Here is a 25506-nt window from a genome sequence, read left to right on the forward strand (position 1 = left end):
ATATCAGTTATATAGCTTCTGAGAGTAACGCTACCTTGTTACGGGATGTTATACGGGTGTTTTGCAAGCTGTTACTATATCTCTCGTTTTACTTACACCCCTGTGTTACGTATCATTTCCACGTTTCCAATACCTCTTCTGCTGCTGACGCAGATTTCGGTATCACTAAACGAGCTACTGGTTTATTTTCATATTTTGTTAGATAGTAAAAAGGCTGTTGAAGGCTTTCGTGTCGTTTCAGTTTGTTGGTTAGTTGGTTTTTGTTGATTGCTGTTCTTACAGTTTTTTTTGAGGCATCGTAGACCTTTACCACGGAAGAAGGCTTTGAAGCGGCGCTAAGGGGCAATGCGCTACCGTATTGGGTATTCATGATTATTGCAGATTTGTAGTGAATCGTGAAAAGCAGTCCGATTGCTGGTGAATTATATAAAGCCGAGCTCGAAATAGTAAGTGTCGTCATCGTCAGGTTTAATCGTATGGATAGTCACTGTTGAACGTTGCTAGCTTGTGTCATATTTCGAACCGTCAATTCGGGCGTTATGGACGAAGATTAGACCGGATTCATCCGAAAGGGGGTCTAGGAAACTCTAGAAGTTTAGTGTACTGCCACCTAGACCTAGCAGCCGTGTGTAGGTAAGACCCAATGGGCCGAATATCGTGAACAATTAATGCAAGCAAAAAAAAAACAACACAAAATATTAGAAAAACGAATGATTAAAAAAATATGCAGAGTGCACACCTTAATCAATCAGACGCGTAAAGTCGCAGTGTGGTCTTTTACGCTAGCCTAGAATACATATCCGTCTACGAGGCCGTTTCGTTTACGGTTTACTTGACAATACTGCCGAGAACAGAGCTTTGAAATGATGAATGAGATGGGCGCCACACTTGAATTAGATTAGCCATCGTCAATTATGATAAAAAAAAAAAAAACTTACGAATTGTATCCAACATTCATGATGGTGTTCTCAAGAACGATTTTTGCAGATGTGTTGCACGCAATATCAGCATCGACCAAGTTACAATGGTCAAAACCATCATTTTTAAAAGTGAGTACGACAAATCATTATAAGTGCCATTATCAGGGCATCTATTCCTCTTCAAGTAATTTTTCGACGGGTATTGTGGGTAACCTACTTGAAAATCCCACGAGCTATCTTGCGTTTTGGTTTTGATCAGGAGAATTCAAATCGGTCCTATAGGTATCACAGAATTCTCACGTCACCAATATCGCGGGGCAGACTAGTTCGGTTGCACCTTGTTCCTTGATATATGAGCCGTTTCCAGTGTGCATATGTTGACAGGGAGCAAGCACGACATGGTATTTTGCAGAAATTCGGTATTAACAATGTTTGTGCAGGTGAAAAAGGGTGATGATGATTTTCTCTCGTGACAGTCGGTGCCTATATCGCTATTAGAAAACGTTACTACGGCTTCTATAGGCGTGACAAGAACAGGCGGAAATTCGAAAAGATTAACATCAGGAGTGTTCATTTCTACGAGCATACAAACAGTTAGCTATATTTCCATATCGGAGCGTCCACGCGGGCGGTGCAGTACTTCGAAAGTTTCATCTGCATGCGAATATATATAATAACGTATAGTGCAACTGGATACTGGAAATTTTCTCATTTTTTTTTTATGTCGCATTGATTTCGATCACGGCTGCTGGTGTCTTTCTTGCAAACATGTATCTACAATAAACAGGAGCCTTCGTAACACTTTAGTCCGCGAGATGTTCGTCTATTCAATGGTTTCCTGCGCAATTTAGCAGTAGACATTGACAAACATTTGTTGTTTAAGTTTCTCTATTACGCAGATTGACTCAGGTGTTCTCAGGTCTAACTAGGCGAGTCGTTCTGTAAACCAGAAATTATTGTTGTTGTTGTTGTTGTCAAATGAATCTGGGTCATTTGATGGTGACCCGTCCAACACGTGACAAAACCAAATATCCCCACATTCTTGCTTTCTCGAGTTCGAATCAACATCGACACTGTTGAAGGCATGATGGGAACTCAACATGCTTCAATTAGTGAATCGAGTGTGATGAAGCAAACAGCGTAATATTGAGTGAGTACGCTTTTCAATGGCACTAAAATCAATTCTGTCTCTCGGTAAACGCCATACCCAAAATCTAAACAAAATCCATGGCCTGAACAAAATCAAACATACACCACCTAACGTCTGTTTTGTGTCGAGACATGGTCTGAATAATGTGTTGGCTAAAGTATCAAACAGGAATAGGTTAAACGGAGTAGGCTGATAAACGATAAGAACTATACGTTATGTCGATATTAACGGAAATGAGAAATAATGCCTTGGGGGGGAAATGGGTATAAGCCTTTCTACCTAAATGTTTCGAGCTTTTACGCCCAAACTACACAAACATTGCCCAGTCTACCTATCAACCTAGGAGACGTACCTAGCAGTCAGCATGTAGCCAGGTTTAGTTGTTTATGTTCTTTTGTGTATCGCACGAAAAGCGTTGGGCTTGGAGTCAACGACCTCAATTGGAAGCCGCCTCATGCAGTACTGAGAAACACAACATGGGATGAGCTGCGTGGTCAACTAAACCGACTGCCCGAAAATACGAGCCGTAACAACTGCACTTGTCGATGTTTCGGCAGGTTTCAGTGATGTCTGAACAGGTCGTAGATTATCCTAGGTTAGCACTCGCACACCAAAAATCGAACTTGTGCTTGACAAAAATAAAGAACAAAGTAATTTGCCTTGAGTTCATACTATACTGCTTTATTGTTTCACATCTTTCGCTGTCTATTTAAATACTCATCTAAAAATGATTTCAGATCGTAAATGTGGGAACGTTCCGAAATATCAGACGAGTAATGACGAAAACGGATTTTTCCACTCGTCGTGCCTTACATATTAAGAACCCAGTATGATGGCTTGTAATGACGCTTAAATGCTATAGCGAACCTCTGTCATTAGTTGATACAAAAGAATTCGACAGATCATTTGTACAGTAGACACGTGCCATGCCAACTAAATTGTCGCAGCAGTTCCCCAAAAATTAGCCCATCCCGACAACTTCTCCAACAAAGCACTCAAATAGGTGAGTTAAGAACCCGCTCGAGATTACAGGTTGTATGACTCTGAAGGAGCGACTGCCAGTACTAAAACATGATTACTTTTAGCCTTTAGTTCTAGATGTTTTCTGTGAGATTATGCTACTGCCTCTTCATTATGAGCTTCACCAGCCGATCAAGCAAGCAGGCCCTACATTGTTTTCGTGCTCCTACTCCTTCACTCAGTCGTTGTTATTTACGTTCATGGCAAGTACACGCATATAGGATTGCCAAAACGTTCAGTACCGATAATACGGACATACGACAATCATCTATGGCTGCCATAGCTAACAGCGATAGTACCCCGAGAGACTGTCATGCCTGACAGAGAAATGATTGACCTACGTCTACGAACTGAGCCACAGTCTTTCTGAATCCAGCCAACTTTAGCGGGCTTACAGCGAGAGTGTCTTAGAAGTAAGTACTCGGTGCCGAGTTTGACGGGAAACTGAATAGCAACCAACATAAATGCATGTAGATACCGCTGAGTCACCACATCAAAAGACAGCAGCGCGCACATCGCTATAACCGAAGCGGCCGCCATTAAAAGGATACACGAGGCCGGTGGCAAGAATTCGTCGGTGCTCCGTACGGCGGTCAACCAGTAATATTTGTTTGTGGGGTCGCCTGAGAGAACGAGCGACAAAGAGAAAAACAGCAAGAAAAAACGGCGAGCATATCTCTGTGGCTACGACCTGCTTTTCTGCCCGACTAGTGCGTTTGGCGGATCGCACTACCTGCCATTATTGCGGCAGTAATAGCAATGGCTACTTCCATCGTACAATGCGATCCAGTCGACGGAGCATTCCTGCCTGCCTGCCTGCCTGCCTGCCTGCTGGTCGGACACGAGTGGTTCGTATATTGTTGTTAGTAAGATAAGCGAGCCGAATAAGCATGTTCGGTGCTATTACTTGACCAGTGTCTAGGTAACAAGCTGACATTCGCTTTTGCCAGGTAACCTCGGTGCCTGTGTATCTGTGCCTATTTGAGTATTGTCTCTATATTTTGCGCTGTTTTTGTGGAGCGGCTTGTGGGTCGCTCGTGTCTATTGGTTTGGGAAAAATTGTCGATCGAATTAGTTAGTGGGCTGGCTGGCTGACTGTTGGAGGGAAGGGGGATGCGTGGTACCATCCTAATGATGCTATTACCATTATTGTAAGTACTCCTGCGCTGTGGGTCTACGATGTAGGTTGTTAGGACCGAGTTCGCTCTTCCTCTCACCCTCTTCATCCCGTGGGAGCTTGTTCTATTGAAACAGTTTCCTTCTCACCATTCGAGACTCCGCTCGGACTTCACGAGCTTTCACTGGTAAATTTCTACTCCCTAAACTCCCTACCCGAGTGGTCGAGGCGAATGAGAGCATTCTGATGCTTCTCACGACACATCTCCTAGTTCTACGTCAATGACGTGCACAAGCTCAAGCACGCTGCTATTTATGTAGGTAATGCAATGTACTTCATTGACATAAACACACCGACAGATGTGACCTGGACAGATAATAGAAGCTACCTTAGCCGTACAGTCGATGTGTAGTCGGGGGTAAATGCGAACTGAGCAGCTATTATGACCCGCAGGGACTGGCGTTAACTAGATGTGCTTATAAACGCATTTCGTAATTGTGGTTCGTGTCCTCCTGTCGTTAGTGAAGAAGCGTATCGTTGGAATGCCTGTTCTGTTATGCGCTATCATCGGATCTCCAGTATGAGGTACTGCTGGGGGTGCAGGCGTTGCTTGATTATCAATACTCAGCAATCGTTTTTGTCTGCAAATCTACTGACAGGACTTTTCGCCACCTTGTTTGGCTTGCCTCAGCCTGTTAGGGCGTAGTTTATATGGGCGTGTACCATAGCAAATAAACCTTTACGATAGGTGCAATTTTAACATAGCATCTCATATCAATTGGGAAACTTGCGCATAAAATCGCGGTGCGTTTAGGATCTATGCGAAGAGAATACAGAATATTAGACGATTTTCAGGCCGCTTACTTTCAATGAAGGACATGCGTTCTGTAGCGGCTCATTGACCAATGCTGCTCATGCGAGACAGTCCACGTATCTTTGCGTTCTTTCAGACGGACTATCTCTTCTGGCTGACGTGCTTCTTATGTTCCTATCCCTTCCAATATCTGTCAATATATATATTGTGTCTTTGTAATCAGAAACGATCGATAGAAACACAACAAAGCCAAACGATCGGATCAATCACCTGGTTTGTTAGAGTCTTTTCTCTTATTTTCCATACTTATTGAGCGGGAAAAAGATGAACACAGTCGTTTTATATACATTACACATACGAATAAGTGGAAACCGGACGTCGGCTCATAAATTTATGGACAAGATTTTCCTTTGTTGGCGGAAACAGCAGGGTAAAGCTATCACCAAAGAGATCATAGCCAACTTCGTTAATCGGGAAGTCGTTGCGGAGTCAGCGACGTCGGCAGTGTTACAAGCGTCATCGAGTATTCAAGGCGTTTGAGCCTTCGTTCCTAATTGCCCAAGGTGCTAAGAAATCAACCACAGAATAACTAGGATAATCAGTGCAAATCTCGTGCACTTTTGTAGGTATATTAGCTGACGATTTTGTGCCCTCTGCATCTATTAGCCGCACATGCGCTCGATAAGCTGATCTGTAACGGCAAATCATGAATGTCGACCCGACCAGATCAGACTGTTGGTCGTTGCCGACTGACGGAGCTACCTATTTCGCTACAAAGATTCGTAAGGTGGCAGCCCATCAAGTAGACCTATGAATGATGGGAGGTGCATACGCCAGGTCTGCTGTGTCTGTTCGGATGAGGACTGCTCGGATGTCGTCGGCATGTGGGCTGGTACGACTATGATGGTCACGCGTAAGCACAACACTAGTCAGAGGTCGAGCCACCATCGAGACTAACCGTCTGCGCGGAACCAAAAAGACCCGTTGGAAGACTCTAATCGCCATACAGACAGACATAGAGAGGTCGGGTGCTCGACATCTCGTAAAGAGCTGGTCGCTTCTCAAACACGAAGTGCCCGTTGATTGTTCTTCGAAGAAGATGATTTCGGCAGCTGGTAGGGTACGTATAGTTGATGGAGTAGCTGGTCAGAGTATTTTGGACGGTGACGAAGTGGTTTTTCGTTTTGTCTCTGTTGTTAATATAGTGATCATATGTTAACAATGGATTTCGATCGGTGCATACGGATCGAGCAATGGACACGGGCCACTTAGTTATTAGCTAATCGGATTGCTGTTCTACTAAGGGCGGTACATTCGAGACTGTGTCGTAGAGGGCAGGGGCTTGGCAGACGAGTGTAAAAGAAGAGCTCCGTTAACGGGGTGAAGAATGTCGTTCGTGCACCGTCTCTTCTCTGTCTACGGGACATAGGCTGTTGAAAGTATGCGTGTTTCTGTCAGCTTTTCACGGATCCTATACTTATGGTCCAGCCTATTAAAGCGTTGTGTAAAGCCGTACAGAGTCTGTCTAATTGAAAAATGCTGGACATTATTACTGGAGTGACTAAACAAAAGGAGACGACAGAAATGTTGGCCTTTCGATATTTAAAAGTCTCGCCTTCAAAGCAGAAGTAAAATAAGAAGAACAAAGCTAATAAATGCTATTAAATAGTTAATTCAGATTATATACCAAAGATTAGAGGGATTATAGTTGGAAACTACTGGACGTTTGGACGCCGCTCTCTATGCATTTCTGAAATCTGTATATATGAGTTAGATAAACAGCCACTTGCTAGCTTACGCCAGACTGAATCGTTTGATTCGTCCGATATCGACTGTGTGTAGAAATAATGTTGATATATGTATTTGAGCGTCAGTATGGACTCCTATGCTGTGAAGTTTTAACGGTTGACGGGTTACGTTAGATGCGTTTTCCAATTCGACAGACAACGTTTTCAACAAGAAGCATCGTCATGCTGCTTTGGTGAACTTGTATTCGGGCGTACAGCGCATCCAGGGACTGCTATGTCCCTCAACTATCTGATCGCCGCCGTTATAATGCCCTAGTCATGTTCACGAGTAATGACTGTTTAAGTGTGAAACTAATTGATCGGCAGTCATTCAATCAGTGATTGGACTAAGCTGGGCCGCTCCCGTTACCGTAGGTGGAGGCGTCGGTATTTACCAACGTCACGCTATGCCAGGACTAGCCAGGCTTTATCTGTAAAAATTGAAAAAGCGATAACATTTGTCAATCAACGTGAATTTTTGGTGGCCAACGCATTTTGGAAGTTGAAAATGAGCATGCGAGTTGGTCAATAGAAACACTATCTATTATGATCTTTGTTACCAAAAAATCGACTATAAAAACAAGTTACTAACACAATCGGTATGTTGGATATAGAATGTGGCTTATTTCTGTACTAAAAATTGTAGAATAATATTCCATAATGCGCACGTGTTTCACCTCTAGTCTAAACTTGCCTTTGTCAAATCTGAATATAGCTTTTAGCAAAGGTAAAACCCGAATCAGAATTGTTTTGTAAACATTTTGTTTAGGCCTGTCAATAACGGTCATGTCACACGGGGTTAGAACCCTAGTCGGAGCGTTTTGTATCGTTGCAATCGGCATTTCAATTTAGTTATGTTTTCATTAAGGAAACGCTCGCTTTTACGTTTTTCTATGCGTCTGTTAGCACTCGCCGTTCCTGACGGATCAGTCGAAGATTTGAGTAAAAAATCATCCTCAATAGTTGATAGATATATCCGCGTTCAAACACTTGTCACAGCCATAGTTGCAGTTAACACCCATAGCGTCTACGTATCACTCATTTATTCAGTAGCGCAGCGTTATAGTTATTAAAGCAGAAAGAACGCCAACGGAAGCTGAAAAGGAAAGCTACAAAAGCAAAGAGGACTTCGCTTTTTCCAACAAAGAAAAAAACGACGGAGAATCAATATTGGGTGCAAGGAAGCATAGTTTTATTACGCGAAGTCGTCAGATCACCGATGTTTGTATAGGCCGTACTGATCGAGAGTCTGATGATAGTGGCTACGGCAGCGAACGGGATTTGTGCCAGGGCTATCGCTCACGAAGCCGCGGATGCATCGCGGCTACAACAATCACAATAGTAAAGCATTTTTTCGGCCAGCTAGCTACCTTCTGCTGTCACTATCGGAGCAACCGTAATTGGGTCGTAGATGAGTCACCAAAACGTCACGCATGTCTGCGATTGATACCGGGTCTTGCCGCCGCCGTCGTCGTCGTCGTCGAACGTTCGACTGGTGAACATTTATTTAAAATTTATTGAAAAGTCAAAGGTTTGACTCTGATTTCAAATCGAGGAGGAAGCAGGCTGTATTCATAATTAGCCGTTTTTCTTTAACGGGGTGATTTTAATCAGCTTTGAGTGTGGTGTAGGTGTTTGAGCGTGTCATTTGTTTTCGTGTCCATTCTTCGGAGAGGCCGATACAGCCCGTAGGAAAGATAAGGAAATGGAACTCTGTTTGTCTCGGTATTTTTCTCGAACCACCATTGTTTGTTCCTATATATTTGTTTCTGTGTAACTATGTGTATCTTGTAAACCTTACTTCATGGACTTTTACATACTAAATTAATGCGACATTTGTTGCCATTCGTACTGTTCGGCTATCTCATGTGCGAACATCGTGGCGACATGGGGTATATAAAACATGCTAAAAACTTAGCGAGAGCTGTATATAAAGAAAGTATAGGGAGTCGAGGGTTCTGTATCATATTAGTGATTAATCATAGTCGCTTATGTAAACTGCTTGGAGCCAATTTCGTCATGTGAATTGTTGGCAAAATATGGGAAATATGAACGATCGTGCATTTTATTTCTATAATTATTTTCTATGGTTACGGTCGCATTCGAAAGTAAATTGCTAAATGCTATTGTGCAGGCTCGCGTGTGACGGCACAACTTATGCACTTATTACAGCCTTCTTGTAATAAAAAAAAATCCTGTAACTAAATGAATTGGTCATTATAGTAAACGTAAACACTAGTAGACGTATAAAAAAAATATAGAGTTTGATCCACAGGTCGTTCTTCAGGTTAAGTCAACGGAGCAGGACAGATCGGTTACTTTAAACCTTTATTTATTGCTAAAAACCTTGATTTCATATGGACATTCACGTTTATTGACGGTGAATCAGCGATAGATCGTTGTATTAGTAGAAGCAAACCTCATAGCGATTGGGGTATTCGTTTTATACTAGATTCTCGTCCAGTTATTATAGAGGAACAAGGCTTAACATTTAGATAATACTTTAGCCTGTCGAGAAAATGAGGGCCAACAAATTTGCCCAAGAGAATACCTAACAGGTGATTACTAGTGTGAGTAACGGCTGTCGCAAATATGCATCTATTTTCTTCGTTATAGGAAAAACGTTCCGAAAGATAGTCGGTGTTATATGGCTAATTCAATCCGCTTAAGCTTTTGGACCGTTCTTTTCTTCTGCTTCTTCCCAAACTGCTATTTTTTCTCCTGATGATTTGTGAATAGCTTTTGCAGCTTAAAACTGTTTAGCAAAGCTTCGTTTTCTGGAGATGTTTAGGCCTATGACGACGGCATATAGCGCGCACGAGTTTTTCAAGTTCGTAAGCTTCGTAAATTTAGATAACGTTTTAAGCAACTAGGTCAATCGAACTATTCGTAATCGTTCACAGTAAGGTTAGCTGACCAGTTAGCTTTCCTAGATGGATTTAAAACAGTTTTTTTTTTCTCTAGATTTTGACACATGCTTTGTTTTCAAGGAAAAAAGATATAATAATATATTATCAATATTAGAAATATTACGTTTTTTTTCTTTGTTCAAAAAGGTTTTTCCTTGCCCTCTTCGTGGTGCTCGATTAGCTTAGACTGAGAGACGCCTAATTTTATAGCACTTTATCAATATTACGTTTATAGACGTATATATTACAGACGTTACGTTCCGTTATATCTACCCGCTTGACGTACGTCGACGTTAAATGGTTCTTGGCATTTTCATAGTCATACGTACTTTCAGCAAAGTTTGGGATTACTCTCACACACGCCAACTTTCAATGGGTTGACCCCGATCTATGACATAGCGTCGCCAAGGTTGACACGATGGCATTTTAACCTCGTCCGGTCAGAGCACTATATCTAACATGATCAAATATATACCAGTCGTATATTCGCTTCATGGAGGTTCTTTTATAGAGTAGTCGTTACTGGTGTATTGTTAGCCCGTGGACTAACAAAGATCTATAGCTGTTATTCTGTGGATGAATGATTTGTTTTTTCTTTGACACAGCCAAGTCAAAGAATAATTTCGAAAATTCGACAAGATCCTTCAGTTGATAGAAATAGGTTCCCAACCCAAACTAGTATTGGGTGACCTACTTAATAACAGTGTGACGAAAACCAATTTTGAAGGTAATCTCTTCGAATCTGAAAATGAGCTAGTTACTGAATGCAATTACCTGCCATAGCAAAGGTAATCGGGGAAGCTTAATATTATATTAGTGAAATGAATTTCCGTTAATTAGAAAAATTCAATCATTGGCTGTAATCGTATATGTAATAGATACATGCATAACCATCACAAGGACTACGAGACCAGACACAGAAAACGACACCCTTTCAATGATCTGACAGCATGGTCGACGAACCTTCTGCGGAACTGTTAATTATGAATTAACAAATTATTAATGAAACGCTATTTTTGAATTGCTTTTGTGCTCTCGTTGCGATGGGAGTCATTCTTTCCCTGCACCGGTCCACCTACCTGAAAAAATAACACATGGGCAACGGGGCATTCGCCAGTTCTCTAGCGATAGTGATAGAGAGGGATAGCAACAAATCCACCGACAAATAATTTCAGACGCCGAACATATGAAGCACATTGGAATACGAAGTATAGAGGTAATATATGAATCCGTGCTGCATACGTTTGCCATAAAATATCGATTTGATTATCATAACTGTTATATATTCGTCTTTTATTAGTGCTGCGACCAGTGTGCGTGTCATAAACGATGCCGGGGTAGCATATGTAGAAAATCAATGCCTCGATTAATTTGAATAGCAGAGAACGCCATATTTCGAGTTCTTCTTAATAGAACTTCATTGAGAATTCGATGCATTGTTGGGCGCATTATACTTTCATTAATATTAATAAGGGCATGGAGCCCTGCAACTTCTAGCTAATTGACGCCATAAATTCTGGTATCGAAATGGGCTTGCTTGTCTGTCATACTTGTAAACGCACCAAATAGATTCCTGCTCAAAAGTCGTAGCGGACCCCCTACGTGTTACTGAGTTTCTTTTCTGAGCAGCAGTTGCGTCACGTTTCATTGTTTTTCGCGTTCCGCCAAGTGGTCATGGCCTGATCAGGACAGTAAACTATCTTGAATCGCACGCCCTGGCGTTCCGCGGTTTCTGTTTCTTTTTTCGCTTTCTCCTGTCATGTCTTCCATACGAGGGCACATACGCTCATATAACCATTTAATGGAGCTTCCATTATCCCGCAGACAAACCTAGGGCAAACGATGCTTTTCCGGATCGAGTCTCCAACAAATCACCGCTCGCCGGGGCTGTGGTTTTCGAATCACGGCTGAACAGCGCCGTTTCTTGTAGTTCCGCCTCGAGTCGCTTCGTCTTTCACTGCCTGCGTATGTGTTTGCTGCCAGTTCATATGTACGTGCTATTATATCGATCGTTTGCTCGTGCCCCAAACGTTCGCTAGAGCCTTACCCGCTATCCATATACGCTGGCAGCGATCAATCTTATTATATGCCTCTCGCGTAGCGTTCTACGGCGTCTGCTAGGTAAAATGACACGGTGAAAGTTAGGATGAAGCTGTAACACCGGCAGGCACAGACACTCACATATGTATGCACGCGCATGCATATACAACATAGTAGTCAATAAGCGAAGGAAAAAGCGTGGCAGAAACGAACGGTTAATGCTCGAAGCGGTCCGGCCTAACCACAGAGATCTAACCAGTGCTGGACCGCGATTTTGGCACAGCGATGCTGTTCGATGAGTTGACGTGGCTACGGCACGGCCATCTTTAAACAGTTCGATGGATCCGATTTGATCTTGATACCTACTGGAGACGTCTTTAGTTTAGATGTTTAGTTGTAGCGCACAAATGGTTATTAGATAATATCTATATATATAATAGACCACCATAAATAACTAGTGGTATTTTGCCGTTTTATTAGATCGGACCCAACGCGTCTTGTTATCAATTAGATCTTGTGTCACTTGTTTCACGCAGCTTCTCTTTATCTCCTCGTTCTTAACATACGCGCAGGTGTATTTTTTGGAAAAATGACTTTGGTAACCGCGAAAGAGTGAAGGCAAAATAAAGAAGACATAAAGATGAGTTATTTCATTAAGGAAAAGATATAAGTACACACTGTTCACATGTGCTTACCACCGAAACAAGTGTGTGATAGCAATTTTCTAGCTGACCCTTAACAGCGACCTTTTACTGTTTGCGATCATCAACAGCCTGCCTGTACAAGTCAGAATCGTGGAACAATATTTAAAAGCAGTGCGAGACATCAAATTCAAAATATTGGTTTTGGATTCGAGTAAGAACTTTACGCTGATTTACGCTGACCCTATAGTTAACTTTTGACAAACGACGAATATAGAGGTTGTCTCATTGCCGTTTTTGTCGTCCCAAGTTGCTCGTATTCAGTACTCTGTATTAATAGTTCCGCGAAGTAGCGCTAAGCGGCAGCACCGACGCGTATCGCAGATAGGGCAGCTGAAAGTTTCGGCTATGGTAACGGCGAAGCTGCGCTCGTCTGCTTGAGATGCGTATGTTAGGCATACGGTTATCATTGCCATCTTCTGGGTCCTCCGCTATGTCACGAGTATCTCTCGTCGGCATCCAGTCGGCGGTACACTGCAAGTTCTGGCGGAAGGGTCATGACTTCTCGTAATATCTTTCAAACGCTTGCTTTACACTGCTTGTAACAGGTTCGTTCGTTCGCACGCATATATGCACACCGTATAAAGGAAATAGCAGCCTTTTATCTTCTGTCGAAACGACCTTAGCTCTTCTGCCAGTTGATGTTTCGAAAAGTGCACGGATAGTGCCAACAGGCGTGCACAATAAGCTTCTGATACCAGACTGCCGTCGTAATTCAACCAGCCTCGTCCCTCCCTTGTTCTCTACGTTGTCTTATGAAATCTAACAAAATCCAAGCGATGCGAGAATGAAACGCCAAAGCGTGCTGACAACTCCCTAGCATCAGGCTTTCAGACTAAGAACGAACCAAACAAAGATCTAAGTAAACGAAAAAACAAAATGGTCGTCCCGGTATCGCTGGCGGCAAATCTTGCCCTGGATCCTAACCAATGTCATGACATTAGTGTCAGCCGTTGCAGCGTTTGCTGTTGTCGATGGATGCCACTGATGGCAATAGACGAACGGCCACGCCGGCGGCTGGAGAACGCTTGTACGTTTAAGATTGGGCAGGTCTCCTGGATCACCGGTACATCGGTGTAGCTAATGTCTGTGAAGTATCGACCTGCTAGCTGATGGGCAAACGTCACATAGAACCATGTAAACAAGCGGCTAGTATCGCCACAACACAGGAATTGTTAATCCGTAATAATGGAATTAACGATTACCATATATGTCTAGCATCAACAATCTTTCCCTATCTGAAGCTTGTTTGCGGTTATTTCTAGTTAATTAGTAGAACTCACTACGTCGTGCTATGTGCTGAATGCTGAACCTGTTCTTCCTTCCTAGTTGACTGGTTCAGAAACTCCTCTCTATATCTTTGCTCGCGGACAATAATTAAAGCAACTAGTTCTCGAAATTAATTTAGTACAGACACTTCAAGACAGGGAATAGCGGAAGGAAAAGGAGAAAAAGGCATCCGATCATGATATGTATTCGACAGCTGGCGGCCTAGACTTTCAGTTCACCAACTTACCTCTTCCCATAAACGTTCAGTATTTCCCTAAAAATTCGGTAACACAGAACCAATTTACGTAAACAGGTTAGATGTGAAATGGTCCTTGCAAACCTATGTTTAGAGAATCTAATTGCAGAGTTAAATTTTGTCAGCGCTATAGCTATTCGATCCAACCATCATACCATTTTGTTCCATATCTATCTTGTCATTACTGTCGTAATTACTGTAGACGTGTATATTTCCCTCCGTATCTTTTTCTTTGTTTTGTTGGCGATCTGTGGATTCGTCGTATGCTCCATGGTCCATAGAGCTTAACACGTAATAGCGGCTGTTACGTGATCTAGTTATGGTTTCAGCGATATCAGATAAATTTTTTTATTTAATATCATGCACCATCGGCGGCTGCAACGAAGCCTTTCTCTGATCTTTTTCTGAACAGCGTCTGAACGAGATTTCCTAGACAGGTGTTGCTGTGTGGGCAACTAAATGACAGCACCAGAAAAGCAAGCAGAGTTGGGTGGGCCCGCGTATTTTATTTGTCAGTATATATGCGGCGGAGCAAGACGCTTGCTTTAAGCGACTTTTTGTCTGACTAATCGAATGAATCAGTCGAGTCGAATACTCCAAGAGGTAGATGTTTAAGGCTGCATAAGCGATGTGTCCGCCTGCCAATGAGCCTGGTCGAGGTCTGTGAAGAGATCGAGAAGTTCGCTTTTGGGGACTTTACGCAATGCGGCACGACTCTGCATGCGGAATATATAAAGCGATTGTAGGTGTTTGTTTAAACACTGCGTATGTCATGCGAACATTTACGATCTTAGTAGGTTGAATAATGTCGCACGACGGCACAATTGTCTTTAGCACAGCTGGAAGATCGCAGAACTAAATTATGAAACGTTGAAAAACCAGAGGTCAGAAGAGTATCAGAGATGGTATGTTCTGTGAAGCTTAATTGACGCTGCTCACGTTTGAGTCCAGCGGTAAAACGGACGCCAAAGTTCAATCTGTTGACAGGAACCGCGTAGGAGGCCGATTCTTTTTGATGCCAAGAAAGTATAGACGATTATGGAAGATGTTGTACGTGTTGTCCCATACACAGATGTTAGTTTGTTAGGCGTTATTTTTTGGTTTTACTAGTGCATTTATCACGCCACTGTCACCAACCTCATGAATCGGTTCACAACGACGTTGACGCAGATATTGCGATCGCATATGAGCTTAATTAGACCTGGGCAGAAATCCTCAACTGAAACCTCGGGGGGGGGGGGGGGGGGAATGATCTTCATCTTTCGGAGTTAGCGCGTTTGAACACACATACGATACGCGATAAACATTACTGAATTTAGAATTTTTAGGCTCTGTGTGTGGGCAGGACGTGCGGCCATACAAGCGCTGCGTAAACCAAGACGCACTGACGTGTAGCAAAGGCATTGTGATGCCGTATGCACGTTACGACGTCTGACCGAAAGAGTTAATTGCTCCTGTTAGAATAATTCGTACCTCCGTAATGTTTTGTTCTGAAGATCCTACTTAGTAGACGCCGCTGTTGCCCATTAAATGAGCGACGGATTGAGTAATTTCTTAACGTTTTTTCAGCGCAGACGCAATTACACAAGCCTTCTTCCATTGTAGTCTCTACCGCCAAGAAAAGAACTTGCATATTCCATACGAACCTCTGCAGTTATTTACGCTGTTAGATTGAAGGGTCCAAACGTTGCGTTATCTGCAAACTAAACACAGACAATGCTAGATCATGATTATTCTGCATTTGGAGCCTACCGTAACGATGGCAATGTCTATAAATATTGACAATATATGGCTCGAGCTCAACACCGGCAGCACAGCAGTGGCGCTGCGTGACTAGTACCTGTGAAGAAAGGCGATAAACGATGATGGTGATGTTTGTCGTCGATGACTAAAACCATAACGACGGCTCTACGAATATTCGGTGGGGTGCCGGCAGTGATGGCGTGGTATAGCAAAAAGCAGTGCTCTTTTTTTTCTACGGCAGACGCAGCCCATGATTAGATAGAATTGGGCTCTGAATGAGTTATTTTTTAAGCAGGTCGATTCGAATGGCTGTTAGATTGTTAGGGGCTTAGCCGTTAGTCTTGGGTGACCGTTGCTAAGAATACAAATCGGTGTAATTCATTCAATCTTTTTTGGCGTTCGGAACAGACCTGACGTTTACGAATTGCAAATCCTATAATCGAATGAAACTCAATTGGTAAGCTTTATTAGAAACAACGCTGTGTGAATTTTTTTTTTGATAAGCCCAGGAGGGCTTGGGTATATACGAGCATTATATCTTAGCTTTTATTGTTTGCGTCAAGTTTACGCTTAATTGGATGCGAAGTGCTCCAAGGAACAAACTCTACTAGTCCTGTGACTTACATTTAAAGCACGTAATGCAAAACCTACGAACCAATCATATATGCTGGAATAAAGTTCAAATTCTTACTGAACTTTATTTTCGATCCCTACGTAATGCTAACATCCGCAGACGAACGATAGTTCCATCTGTTTTGACAAAATTCCACTTTTCTAATGCAAGGATCGTTGTGTTGTAAGCAAACTTCTCGCATAGATCTCGTATCTTTCCGTTGAAGGACCTCTTTTCTCGAACTATTTGGCTAGTGAAAACCACCGAACGACTTAGCAGACTATACCAATTGTCTAGTGCCAATTATTCCCGTACTTAATCCCCCGTGCAACGATTCTATAAATCATCGATCTTTTTTCACCTTCGGTAGGCGTGTCCATCCTTTGTCCTAAGTGGCACGATCCACATATCACTCAACCGTATTTGTCCTGCCCTGAAAGAAACCAGCACAAATAAATGCCACCCTTCCAGAGGGCAATTACAGTCACAGGCTACCGATTAAAACCTATAGGGACAGTTTTTTTTCTCTCAAAACTCACACTGCTACGCGTAAAACGGTCATCCACCCACATTGCCCTACAGGCCATACTCTCTTTTTATAGGCAAATGCGAGCACAGACTGAACAGAGACAACACTAATAATTTCAAATTTTGCTATCGCCGGCCACGATAAACTCCTAGCTGTAGATCTATGCGTCCGCAGAATATTATTGGTCTCGCACAGCGGCAGTAACTGCGGGCGGCAACTGAGGCTTATCTGCGATTGACCGACATATTGTGAACGCGAGCACGATGCGGCAATAAGAAGACACTCGAGAATCAATCGACGGTTATTGAGTCCGCCGTTTTCGGTAGTGTCACTTGGTGGTGCCCTTACGCCGATGTCAACGTGGCAAAATTTGCTATTCTTGGCGCTGTTCCTGCCTCCATTCGCTGCCTGTGGAACGACGGGGTGTCACCAAGGCGAGGCCTCCTTACATTGCGGCGGACAAACGCGCTGAGGAAAACGGCCCACGCAAACAAGTAACGCTTCTACGCCTGGTAACATTGACAGTAATCATAACAAAAGTCATAATTATTACTAATAACATGCAGCCACAGCGTTTCAGCGCGTTTTCATAGATAATAAAGGAAATCGAAAGTTATCCATAGCGAATTTTCACGGACTGTGGAAGCTAAACATTGTGGATTGTGCTACAAAATAGCTATAGTGAAACTCTCATAATAAAAGCATTTGCTATCGAACCGCAGCAAGGAATAACGGCTTTTTTTTTTTTGAATGAGACTAACATGAAGCAGCCAGTGATAGTAATAAAAACAGCTAACCAATAGGACAACCTCTCATGTGTTATGTAATATACCAGCAGAGTTCACTGATAAATGATATAGTAATGTAATAGGCGTCACTAGCACGACGATATGTGAGATGTGGCATGGCGAAACGTACATGTTTAATCAAGAAAATGCTCTATTTAAATTTAATGCAATATGCTTATGGTATCTTCTCTAGCGAAATAACGCAATTAGTTAAACAACTGTGCCGACTATGCCAACTTAAAGAGGCATAACTTACCCAAAAGTCTAACTAGAGCCTCAAAGTTTCCGGCTCAACATTGGGGCTGTATAACGCATTCGATACTGCTACGATTTTACACTACTCATTATTATATGAGCATTGGTGTGAAGCAGCATTGACACGGTCACAGAAACCTCTATTCTATTTAGCCGTTAACCCGCTAGTATACACACTGTACTACGACACGCATCCCTGTTGTACACGTGTTAACTACTACTCAGTGTTGTCAATGGATTTTCCCAATGAACCTGGAACTTGCTCTGTTTAGCGAAAGGTGAAGGCTGCCGCATGTCCAGGCCCCTATAGTGCGCGTTCCGGTCAACCTAACATCCGCAATTTTTCTAGAAAATGCACCGGTATTTCGTGACATGCGGTGTACATTGAACCTGCTTATTGAACTAGCTCATTGTTGTACATAGTCAAGCTGTACAGATAACAGTTTGTCGTAGCAATGTGCCTCTAGAGATCTAGAGTAGATCCATCGTTGAAGTAAGCGCGCAAAGCAAAAAAAAAACATTGCCATGCATGAGCTGAAAAGAGCACGTAACCTTTCAATGGATGCGCCTTTCCCTCCCTTGGCATGTATGAACTCTGTCGTCACTCGAACCATCTCATTGGTTTAATGTCGCTATCGTTGTTGTTTGGAGCTGCAGAGTAGATAGTGTCGTTTCCCATCGTCGGGTCTCTGTTCCGGCTGTGCTTCTAGGCATGTCATTATCAAACATGGAGAATAGCTTCGCACGGCATTGAGAAATATCTTTCAAGACACCACTTACCGTAATGTTTCACAAGGCCTCTCTTCGGTTCCTGATGCATTAGGGCTTTATGATCCGACCGTGACAATTTGAGATGATCGGGAAGAAACAGAAAGCCTACGTATGAGATGGCCAGAGTAACCAATGGCTTTGAGCTGTCATGTACCTGGAATATGTCTCTCCATAGTTGTTCACTCTGTCGTCTCGTAGCTTCAAAAATCCCTAAATAGCCTTCCTTGAAGCGTGCTGAAATATATCCACGCTATAGACTAGTACATACGAGAAACAGACACACCATATTTTAGCATGCGCTACAAAAGGTGCCATGCCGTACCGGAGGTTCTTATTCGAATCAGAGACGTCGGAGCGGTACGGTGCTCTACGTAAAAAACGAATGGTATCAAAAATCTCATATTTATGTAACAAATAATGGAACCTACGGAATAAAAAGTTCTACTAGCTAGGTACGATCTGAATGTCAAAACACTGGTACATACAGCATCGTAAGTGTCAATTAAGCTGCTGATAATTGGTGATGACATTTATTCGAGCCAACATTGTAAAGTCGCACAATATTGTTCCACTTTTTTGACCTTTTCGCTTACATTTCTAATAACTATTGTAATAGAACATTGTACTAATTCTTTAAGCCTTTGTTACAGGGCTTTGTTCGGTGCTCCACGAGGTCAGCTCGATAGTTTCACGTTTCCTGGTACAGATCGTACTGGCGCTGTATACCAGTGCGAGGTCAATAAAGCTCAAAGCCCCTGCAGAAAGGTATATTACCGAAAAAATTCATGCCCCAGATACTTGCGCAACATGTTAGAACGCAATCTTCAACTAAAACAACCAATTTCTAAAAGATTGTTCCACCCTATTACATATACGGTTTTTATCTATATACAGTTATAGCAATTTCAAAACAAAGGTTGACCATACATGTACTATATAATGATTGGAATATTAGCAGCTTTGACCTCGTATTTCTTTTAATTTTTCTCTTCAATGTTTGTGAAATAGTGCACAAAAGGTACTTAGGGACCACAAACGATTCAGGTTCTTAAAAATGGTCAAGGTAGCTTATATGTAAGTCATGAGGAGAAGCTTGTTCACTTATGCTTCTAGGCCAGTAAGTTGTTTAATTATTGATTTATTTAATTTTAAATCGCTTGGAAAAAAAATAAATCATCACCTCCTAACCTTGGATTTATTTTCAATTTATTTTCACCTGGCTTCAAAACCATATTTGATCTAAGCAAATGTTCCGGACACGTATATAACCAACCATCTGTGCTCCTCACATAGTCTTCCGCTTTACACTGGAGCTGGATAGCCGCATTTCATTATTGAAATTTCATTGTATCCTTTTATTTGACATATTCGAATAAAGCATAAAATGCTTATGTTCCGATGTGCTCAGGCTTCTGCGCCTTATTATTAGGCTGTTACTAGCGAATCCGGCGGACTTTGAGCTTGAATAACTCTTGTGAAGCTAGAATGATGGTTTTAATGTGTTCTTTAATTTCTTTTTCATATTCCTCTTAACGTTCTAGTTGGTTTTATACAATCTCTATACGTCATGTTTGTATCTGTAGCTTCTTGAAGCAATAAACTTGTCTATTAGTTTCCCCTAGCTAAGCGCACGGAAAAGCTTAATATCGAAACTTAAATCGAGAGAATAAGTGGACGGAGGCTAACGTTGCACGTGCTTTTGGCCAGTCTAGGAAGTACTTAAGGCATGGCGATGAACCAAACTGCGTGCTTTCGACTTCAACGTCAACAATCCGTTGGCCTTTTAATTAACACAAGGCGGTGGGTTTCCTCATTGTTTCATTTTCGGCAATTATCTTATAGCAGATGCCCCTGGCTTCCACTGTAAGTACTATCATTATTTTACGGCCAAAAATTACTCGACAGCACCCCACGACTAGTTCGATATCTTCCCAGCGCAACGCCACTCATTCGCCTGATCCTATTCCGGCTGGAGGGAAATTGAATCACATCTCGTCTAGGGCGATCGCATGTTCCAGGCTGGTGTCCCGCAAATTACCCTAGAATACGCGACACATATTTTGAACTGGCCCGGAGTCAATTCACTCAGTTGTGACGTTTTCATAATTCCTTTGCACGGAAATGCCGGTTTTTGCCGGTAGAGTCCAATGTGTTCGTGTCCTTTGGATCTCAACATCTGGTCACCTCCTCGTTGGTCCTTAACGCTGTAGTCTTCCGTTGCTTTCGCTTAAGACCTTGCCTAACGTATTCATCAGTTTTCGATGACTTTGCGTAACACTGTGGCCTTCATGGACCAAAGGTTCGGCCAGGGAGCGTTGATTTCATAGATTAAAAGGTTGTCCGAACTCATTCGTTCTGAGCTAGATTCAAGTGCTTCGTACCCAGAGGTGTTTAAACTGTAATATTTATCAGCTGTTTGCTAATGGCGCGTAGTTCAAAAGTTTTGTCCGCCGGATTTGCTTATAACAGCTTAATACCATAACTTAAAGCAAGCGATAACCGAATGGAACTCTGAATTATTTTGTAATAGACAACAATAGTAATTTCGTGAACGTACCTTTTAACTGCCATATTAGTGAACAATTGGTCAAACGTTAGGTCTTTCCAGCTTCTCACTGTGTTTTTGCTTTCGTGATGTAGACATTTGATTCACAGCAGTATAATGAGACGTTCCGGCCTACCCTAAAAGGTGACTGGACCATAAAGGCAGCAAATATGAGTTTAGGTGAGTAGAGTTGCATCGTATATGTAAGAAAGGCTTTCGGCTTTTTTATTTTAGATAATAATTTACTCAATTAAAATTAAGATATTTCGCAAATATTTGCCGTAATCAGTTATAATAATAATACCTAGTAAGGCGTTGGTTCACGTATTTCAGGCCCAATGAAGACTCGATTAGTTATTCTGTTCTAATAACTGATCACTGTTTTATTAATAGGGCTTACGATGACTCATGACGATGAGCATAACAACATCGCCGTGTGTGCACCCCGTCAAATTCTCGAAATGCGAAATCCGCAACAACATCAGTTTTTCATCGGAGGTGCGTGTTACGTGTTCACAGAGAATTTTCATCCATTTGCAAAATTCGGCCAGTGGGGTGAATTTAAGAGGCTAGATGGCCTAACCCGGAAAAATGGTCCGGCTGGCACGCTGGTCTACGTGAATGGAATGCGACAACTGGGCATGTCCATAGACATTAGAGATAAGTAAGTTTGTTACTGATACTCTGACAAGCACTTGTTTGTTACCTTATCGCTAGTTACCTCGTACCGCAGTTTCGAAAAGCTTAATTACACAATATATAGTTGATGTAGTATTAGTACGCTACTGCTAACGGCAAATTGACCGTTTCTAAATTGTTCTAGTATCTCCTATACGTTGTCGCGGCCGCATCGCGGCATGATATGTTTGCTTTGTCGATAATTCGAACGGCGTAACGTACCGAAGCCATGAGCAATGCGTCCTGTTGCTGCAAAAGGACTGCATTACGCTTCTTTTATTTTTTATGGACATTGATATTTCACATTTGATCACATGACTAGTAGTATTAGGGAAACCGATTTATAAGCACTGGAAATAGCCGGATGGTAATTGCGTCCTCTGCCAGCCCAGTAGCTCCGATTCGAATTCACGGGTAGACGACCACCGTTGAAAATGGTGTTTTATGACGAAGAAGCCCGGCGGCTTCTTGATTGATCCGGTGGGTACTAAGGGTATCCCTTCTGCAGCCATAATAGAAAAGTTTATATGAAAACTATATGAAAGAAATACTTGTGTAAAAATTAATTAGGCCTTGACATGATATATATATATCGTGATATATATATATCAGAGATGTCCAATCTAGATATGCTGTGCATGATCGTCCTCTGCGTATTTCTAGGAATATGCTGGTGGGCGCTCCAGGTTTTGAGGATTGGAGCGGCGAATCCATACTTTTCGAGCTGCCTTCCCATGCTGGAGTTGAAACCTTCACAGCTGAGGAGCCTGCGTCCTATGCCGGCTATTCAGTGGCTAACATTTATATAAAAGGCGAATATTTTATCGTGCAAGGCGTTCCTCGCGGCGCGAAAACGTTTGGTAAGTACCTTCAATTGATGAAAGCCTGTCTTTTGAAAAAAGAAATGACATTTTTTTGGTGCTTTTGCGATCTATCGATGCAAAATGCTGGTAATTTCGATTAGTTATTGCCTTTTGGATCAGGATTGTATGATCCTATTCGATGGAGCTATTATACTGAAAATCCTTTTATTTCATTATTTACGTACTGTCAACTCAGAAGGCACCGATCCGGCTGGCGAGTGCGCGTTGCGATTTTACATCTGGAGTGGGGAACTGTGTTGATTAATGCAGCTTACTAATTATCATTTACCAACTAATCTGGGTCTGTTTTTATAATAATAAAAACAGACCCAGGTTTCTCTAATATTTGTTTATTTGTAAACTTGTTATGCTTTCTAAATCAATTTTGCCCGCATGGAAAAGAAAACAAGGACGAAGTTCTAGCATTCGAAATTGATTAACGATCACGGTAATTACTTTTAGGGCAAGTGGTAGTCAGTACGTACGCTGCAACTCAATATAGGGGCATTAAGGCTATACGCCAGGGCACTCAGATGGGAGAATACTTTGGAGCAGCTGTTGCCGTAGCAGATATCAACGGAGATGGAAAGGACGACCTGCTTGTCGGAGCACCGATGTACTCCCCGACAGAGGACAGCCGTGACCGAAATGGAATAGTTACGACAAAATTGTCCAAGGTTGTTACCGTACCCCATCATTATTTCGTTATTCGTTAGCGTTTAGTATTATCTTTTTCGTGTATTCTTTATACATAATGATATTCCCCTATCAGCTACCATTGGAATCTGCTTGGTGTATATTATAGCTGAGATGGGAAGCTGACTGACTATATTAGGCGATGAGTGTACTGAGGAAGCATATTGACGGTAAAATGCTGTTGGCCTCAACACTTCACTCTTAAATGTTGCAGGGCTCTTTCGATCAAGGTCGTGTATACGTGTACTTGGGTCGCGAGGACAACATTGATGTTCAACCGACGCATTATCTGCAAGCTTCAAATCGCGGCAAGGGTGCACGCTTTGGTTGGACTATAGTTCGTGTTGGAGATTTCGACAAGGACGGTTGTGACGAAGTCGCTATTGGAGCGCCTTTCGAGGAGCGCGAGAACGGTGGCTCAGGGGCCGTTTACCTCTTTAAAGGTGAATCACGTGCATCATTTAAATTGTAAACGAATTTCTGATGTTTTTATAAAGGAACTCTATTTCCGTACACAGAAAACTCCGTAGTTCCAGTTTTGACGGAACTAAAAAGTCCTATTTCTTTCCGTTTATATCTCGGTCTAGGTTGCACAAAGAAGGGTGACAACCAAGAATACCCATCAATTCGAATCGTTCCTCCAGCACAGTATCAAAGCCTAGTCCGAGGTTTCGGCTTTGCTATCTCTAAAGGGAATGATTTAACCGGCAATGGATATCCAGATGTTGCGATCGGTAAAAACTTCGATGTTAGATAGATTGCTTTCTTTCTGTTAGGCTTTCATATCAGTAAATAGATACTGCTGTGAATGTGAGATTGACTCGCTACGCTTTGATGTCCTACTGCAGGCCTTCTAATCATTCTATTGGGCTAACACCGGAAGGTACTGCCTAGTTCGAATCGAACTAAAGTCAAAAAGCAAATTGAAACATTTCCGTAATGACAAAAAGCGGACTGCAGTAATAACGACTATAATAATTAATGGTATTTTTATCGAAAAAAAAGGAATGCCACTAGTCTTCACCACATGTATGACGGCGGCAAAGGTTAGGTTACTATGCGTATCTGTGCCTAATGTCAATATCTATAGAAATAAAGGAAGCCACGCAAATGGCTCTAATCATCTTTTGGCGATGCATATTGATGTTTAACGATTTTAGGTGCTGTTTTGAGCGGTCATGGATTCGTCTATCAGGGACGACCTGTTGTGCTCATTAATGCTACCATTAAGGCAGAACACAACGTTGTTCCTGAAGGACCCGGGGACTGCAATGTAAACGACAGGTAGACGCTTGTTACGCGAAATCGACACATGTAATAGCCTAGACGATGACCATCGATAAGTTATCTGTTCACTTGCAGCTCACTGAAATCGAATTTAATATTAAATTTTCATCTGCAGTGCAGAGCACCCCCGCGGAACTCGAGGCCACCTTCATTTTCATGTTCATTGATTGTGTGGAGGCCCACGACAAATCGGACAATATTATGCTCGTGTGTGAACATTGCTATAAGATATTTTTTGTCTATTAAATTCGTTTCTCACGTCGTCGATCTTCCTCGCGTTTGCAGAGTGAATTACTTCTGTACGAAATTGACCGCCTGTGTCAGCTATGAACACCCAGCTAGACAGGGAAGCTCAACGACAATCCCCCGAGAACTTCCTGTAAAACTTCGATTCCAGGCAGATCCAACTAGGTCAAGCATCAGAGGCACGTTTTCTTTAACTTTTCAATACAAATATTTGCTAGAGCTGTTCACTGATCAGTATTAAAGCCTACGGATTGGCCTATTTTCCTCACCCTTATTGACAATGCATATTTGACACGTACTGTTCTTAGTAGGCAGTATAGAATGGCTGGACGATAAATAAACAACAACAAGCAACAATTACAAATTTAGTTTAGAAGAATGCGCGTATATAATATTATACACCTATAACAGCCTTTTACTATTAGCGACTTTCAAAACACAGACACGCATTTTAACCTACTTATTACACTAACCACATGAACTGTGTTTTTTTTTTATATTAAATCTAA

At 42.2% G+C, this 25506-nt stretch overlaps 1 protein-coding gene across 2 annotated transcripts in view; it reads left to right on the top strand.

The window, feature by feature from the left end:
* The window catches only part of LOC111252459 (integrin alpha-PS4-like), a 46240-nt gene that overhangs the window by 13272 nt on the left and 7462 nt on the right, over positions 1 to 25506 (top strand). Inside the window, exons 1-10 of one of the 2 annotated variants that reach the window (XM_086992823.1) lie at positions 17229 to 17362; positions 19333 to 19447; positions 21323 to 21407; positions 21621 to 21891; positions 22569 to 22765; positions 23231 to 23445; positions 23679 to 23907; positions 24052 to 24198; positions 24625 to 24748; positions 25037 to 25176. In XM_086992823.1, the coding sequence (XP_086848949.1) occupies positions 21398 to 21407; positions 21621 to 21891; positions 22569 to 22765; positions 23231 to 23445; positions 23679 to 23907; positions 24052 to 24198; positions 24625 to 24748; positions 25037 to 25176 (1333 nt within the window). In that variant the 5' untranslated portion in view covers positions 17229 to 17362; positions 19333 to 19447; positions 21323 to 21397. Of the gene's footprint in view, positions 1 to 17228; positions 17363 to 19332; positions 19448 to 21322; positions 21408 to 21620; positions 21892 to 22568; positions 22766 to 23230; positions 23446 to 23678; positions 23908 to 24051; positions 24199 to 24624; positions 24749 to 25036; positions 25177 to 25506 lie in introns of those variants that run through there. The other variant, XM_022810389.2, reaches the window with a different exon arrangement.

This window comes from Varroa destructor, unplaced genomic scaffold, assembly GCF_002443255.2.
Source record: "Varroa destructor unplaced genomic scaffold, Vdes_3.0 BEIS01000006.1, whole genome shotgun sequence".
Taxonomy (NCBI): Eukaryota; Metazoa; Arthropoda; class Arachnida; order Mesostigmata; family Varroidae; genus Varroa; species Varroa destructor.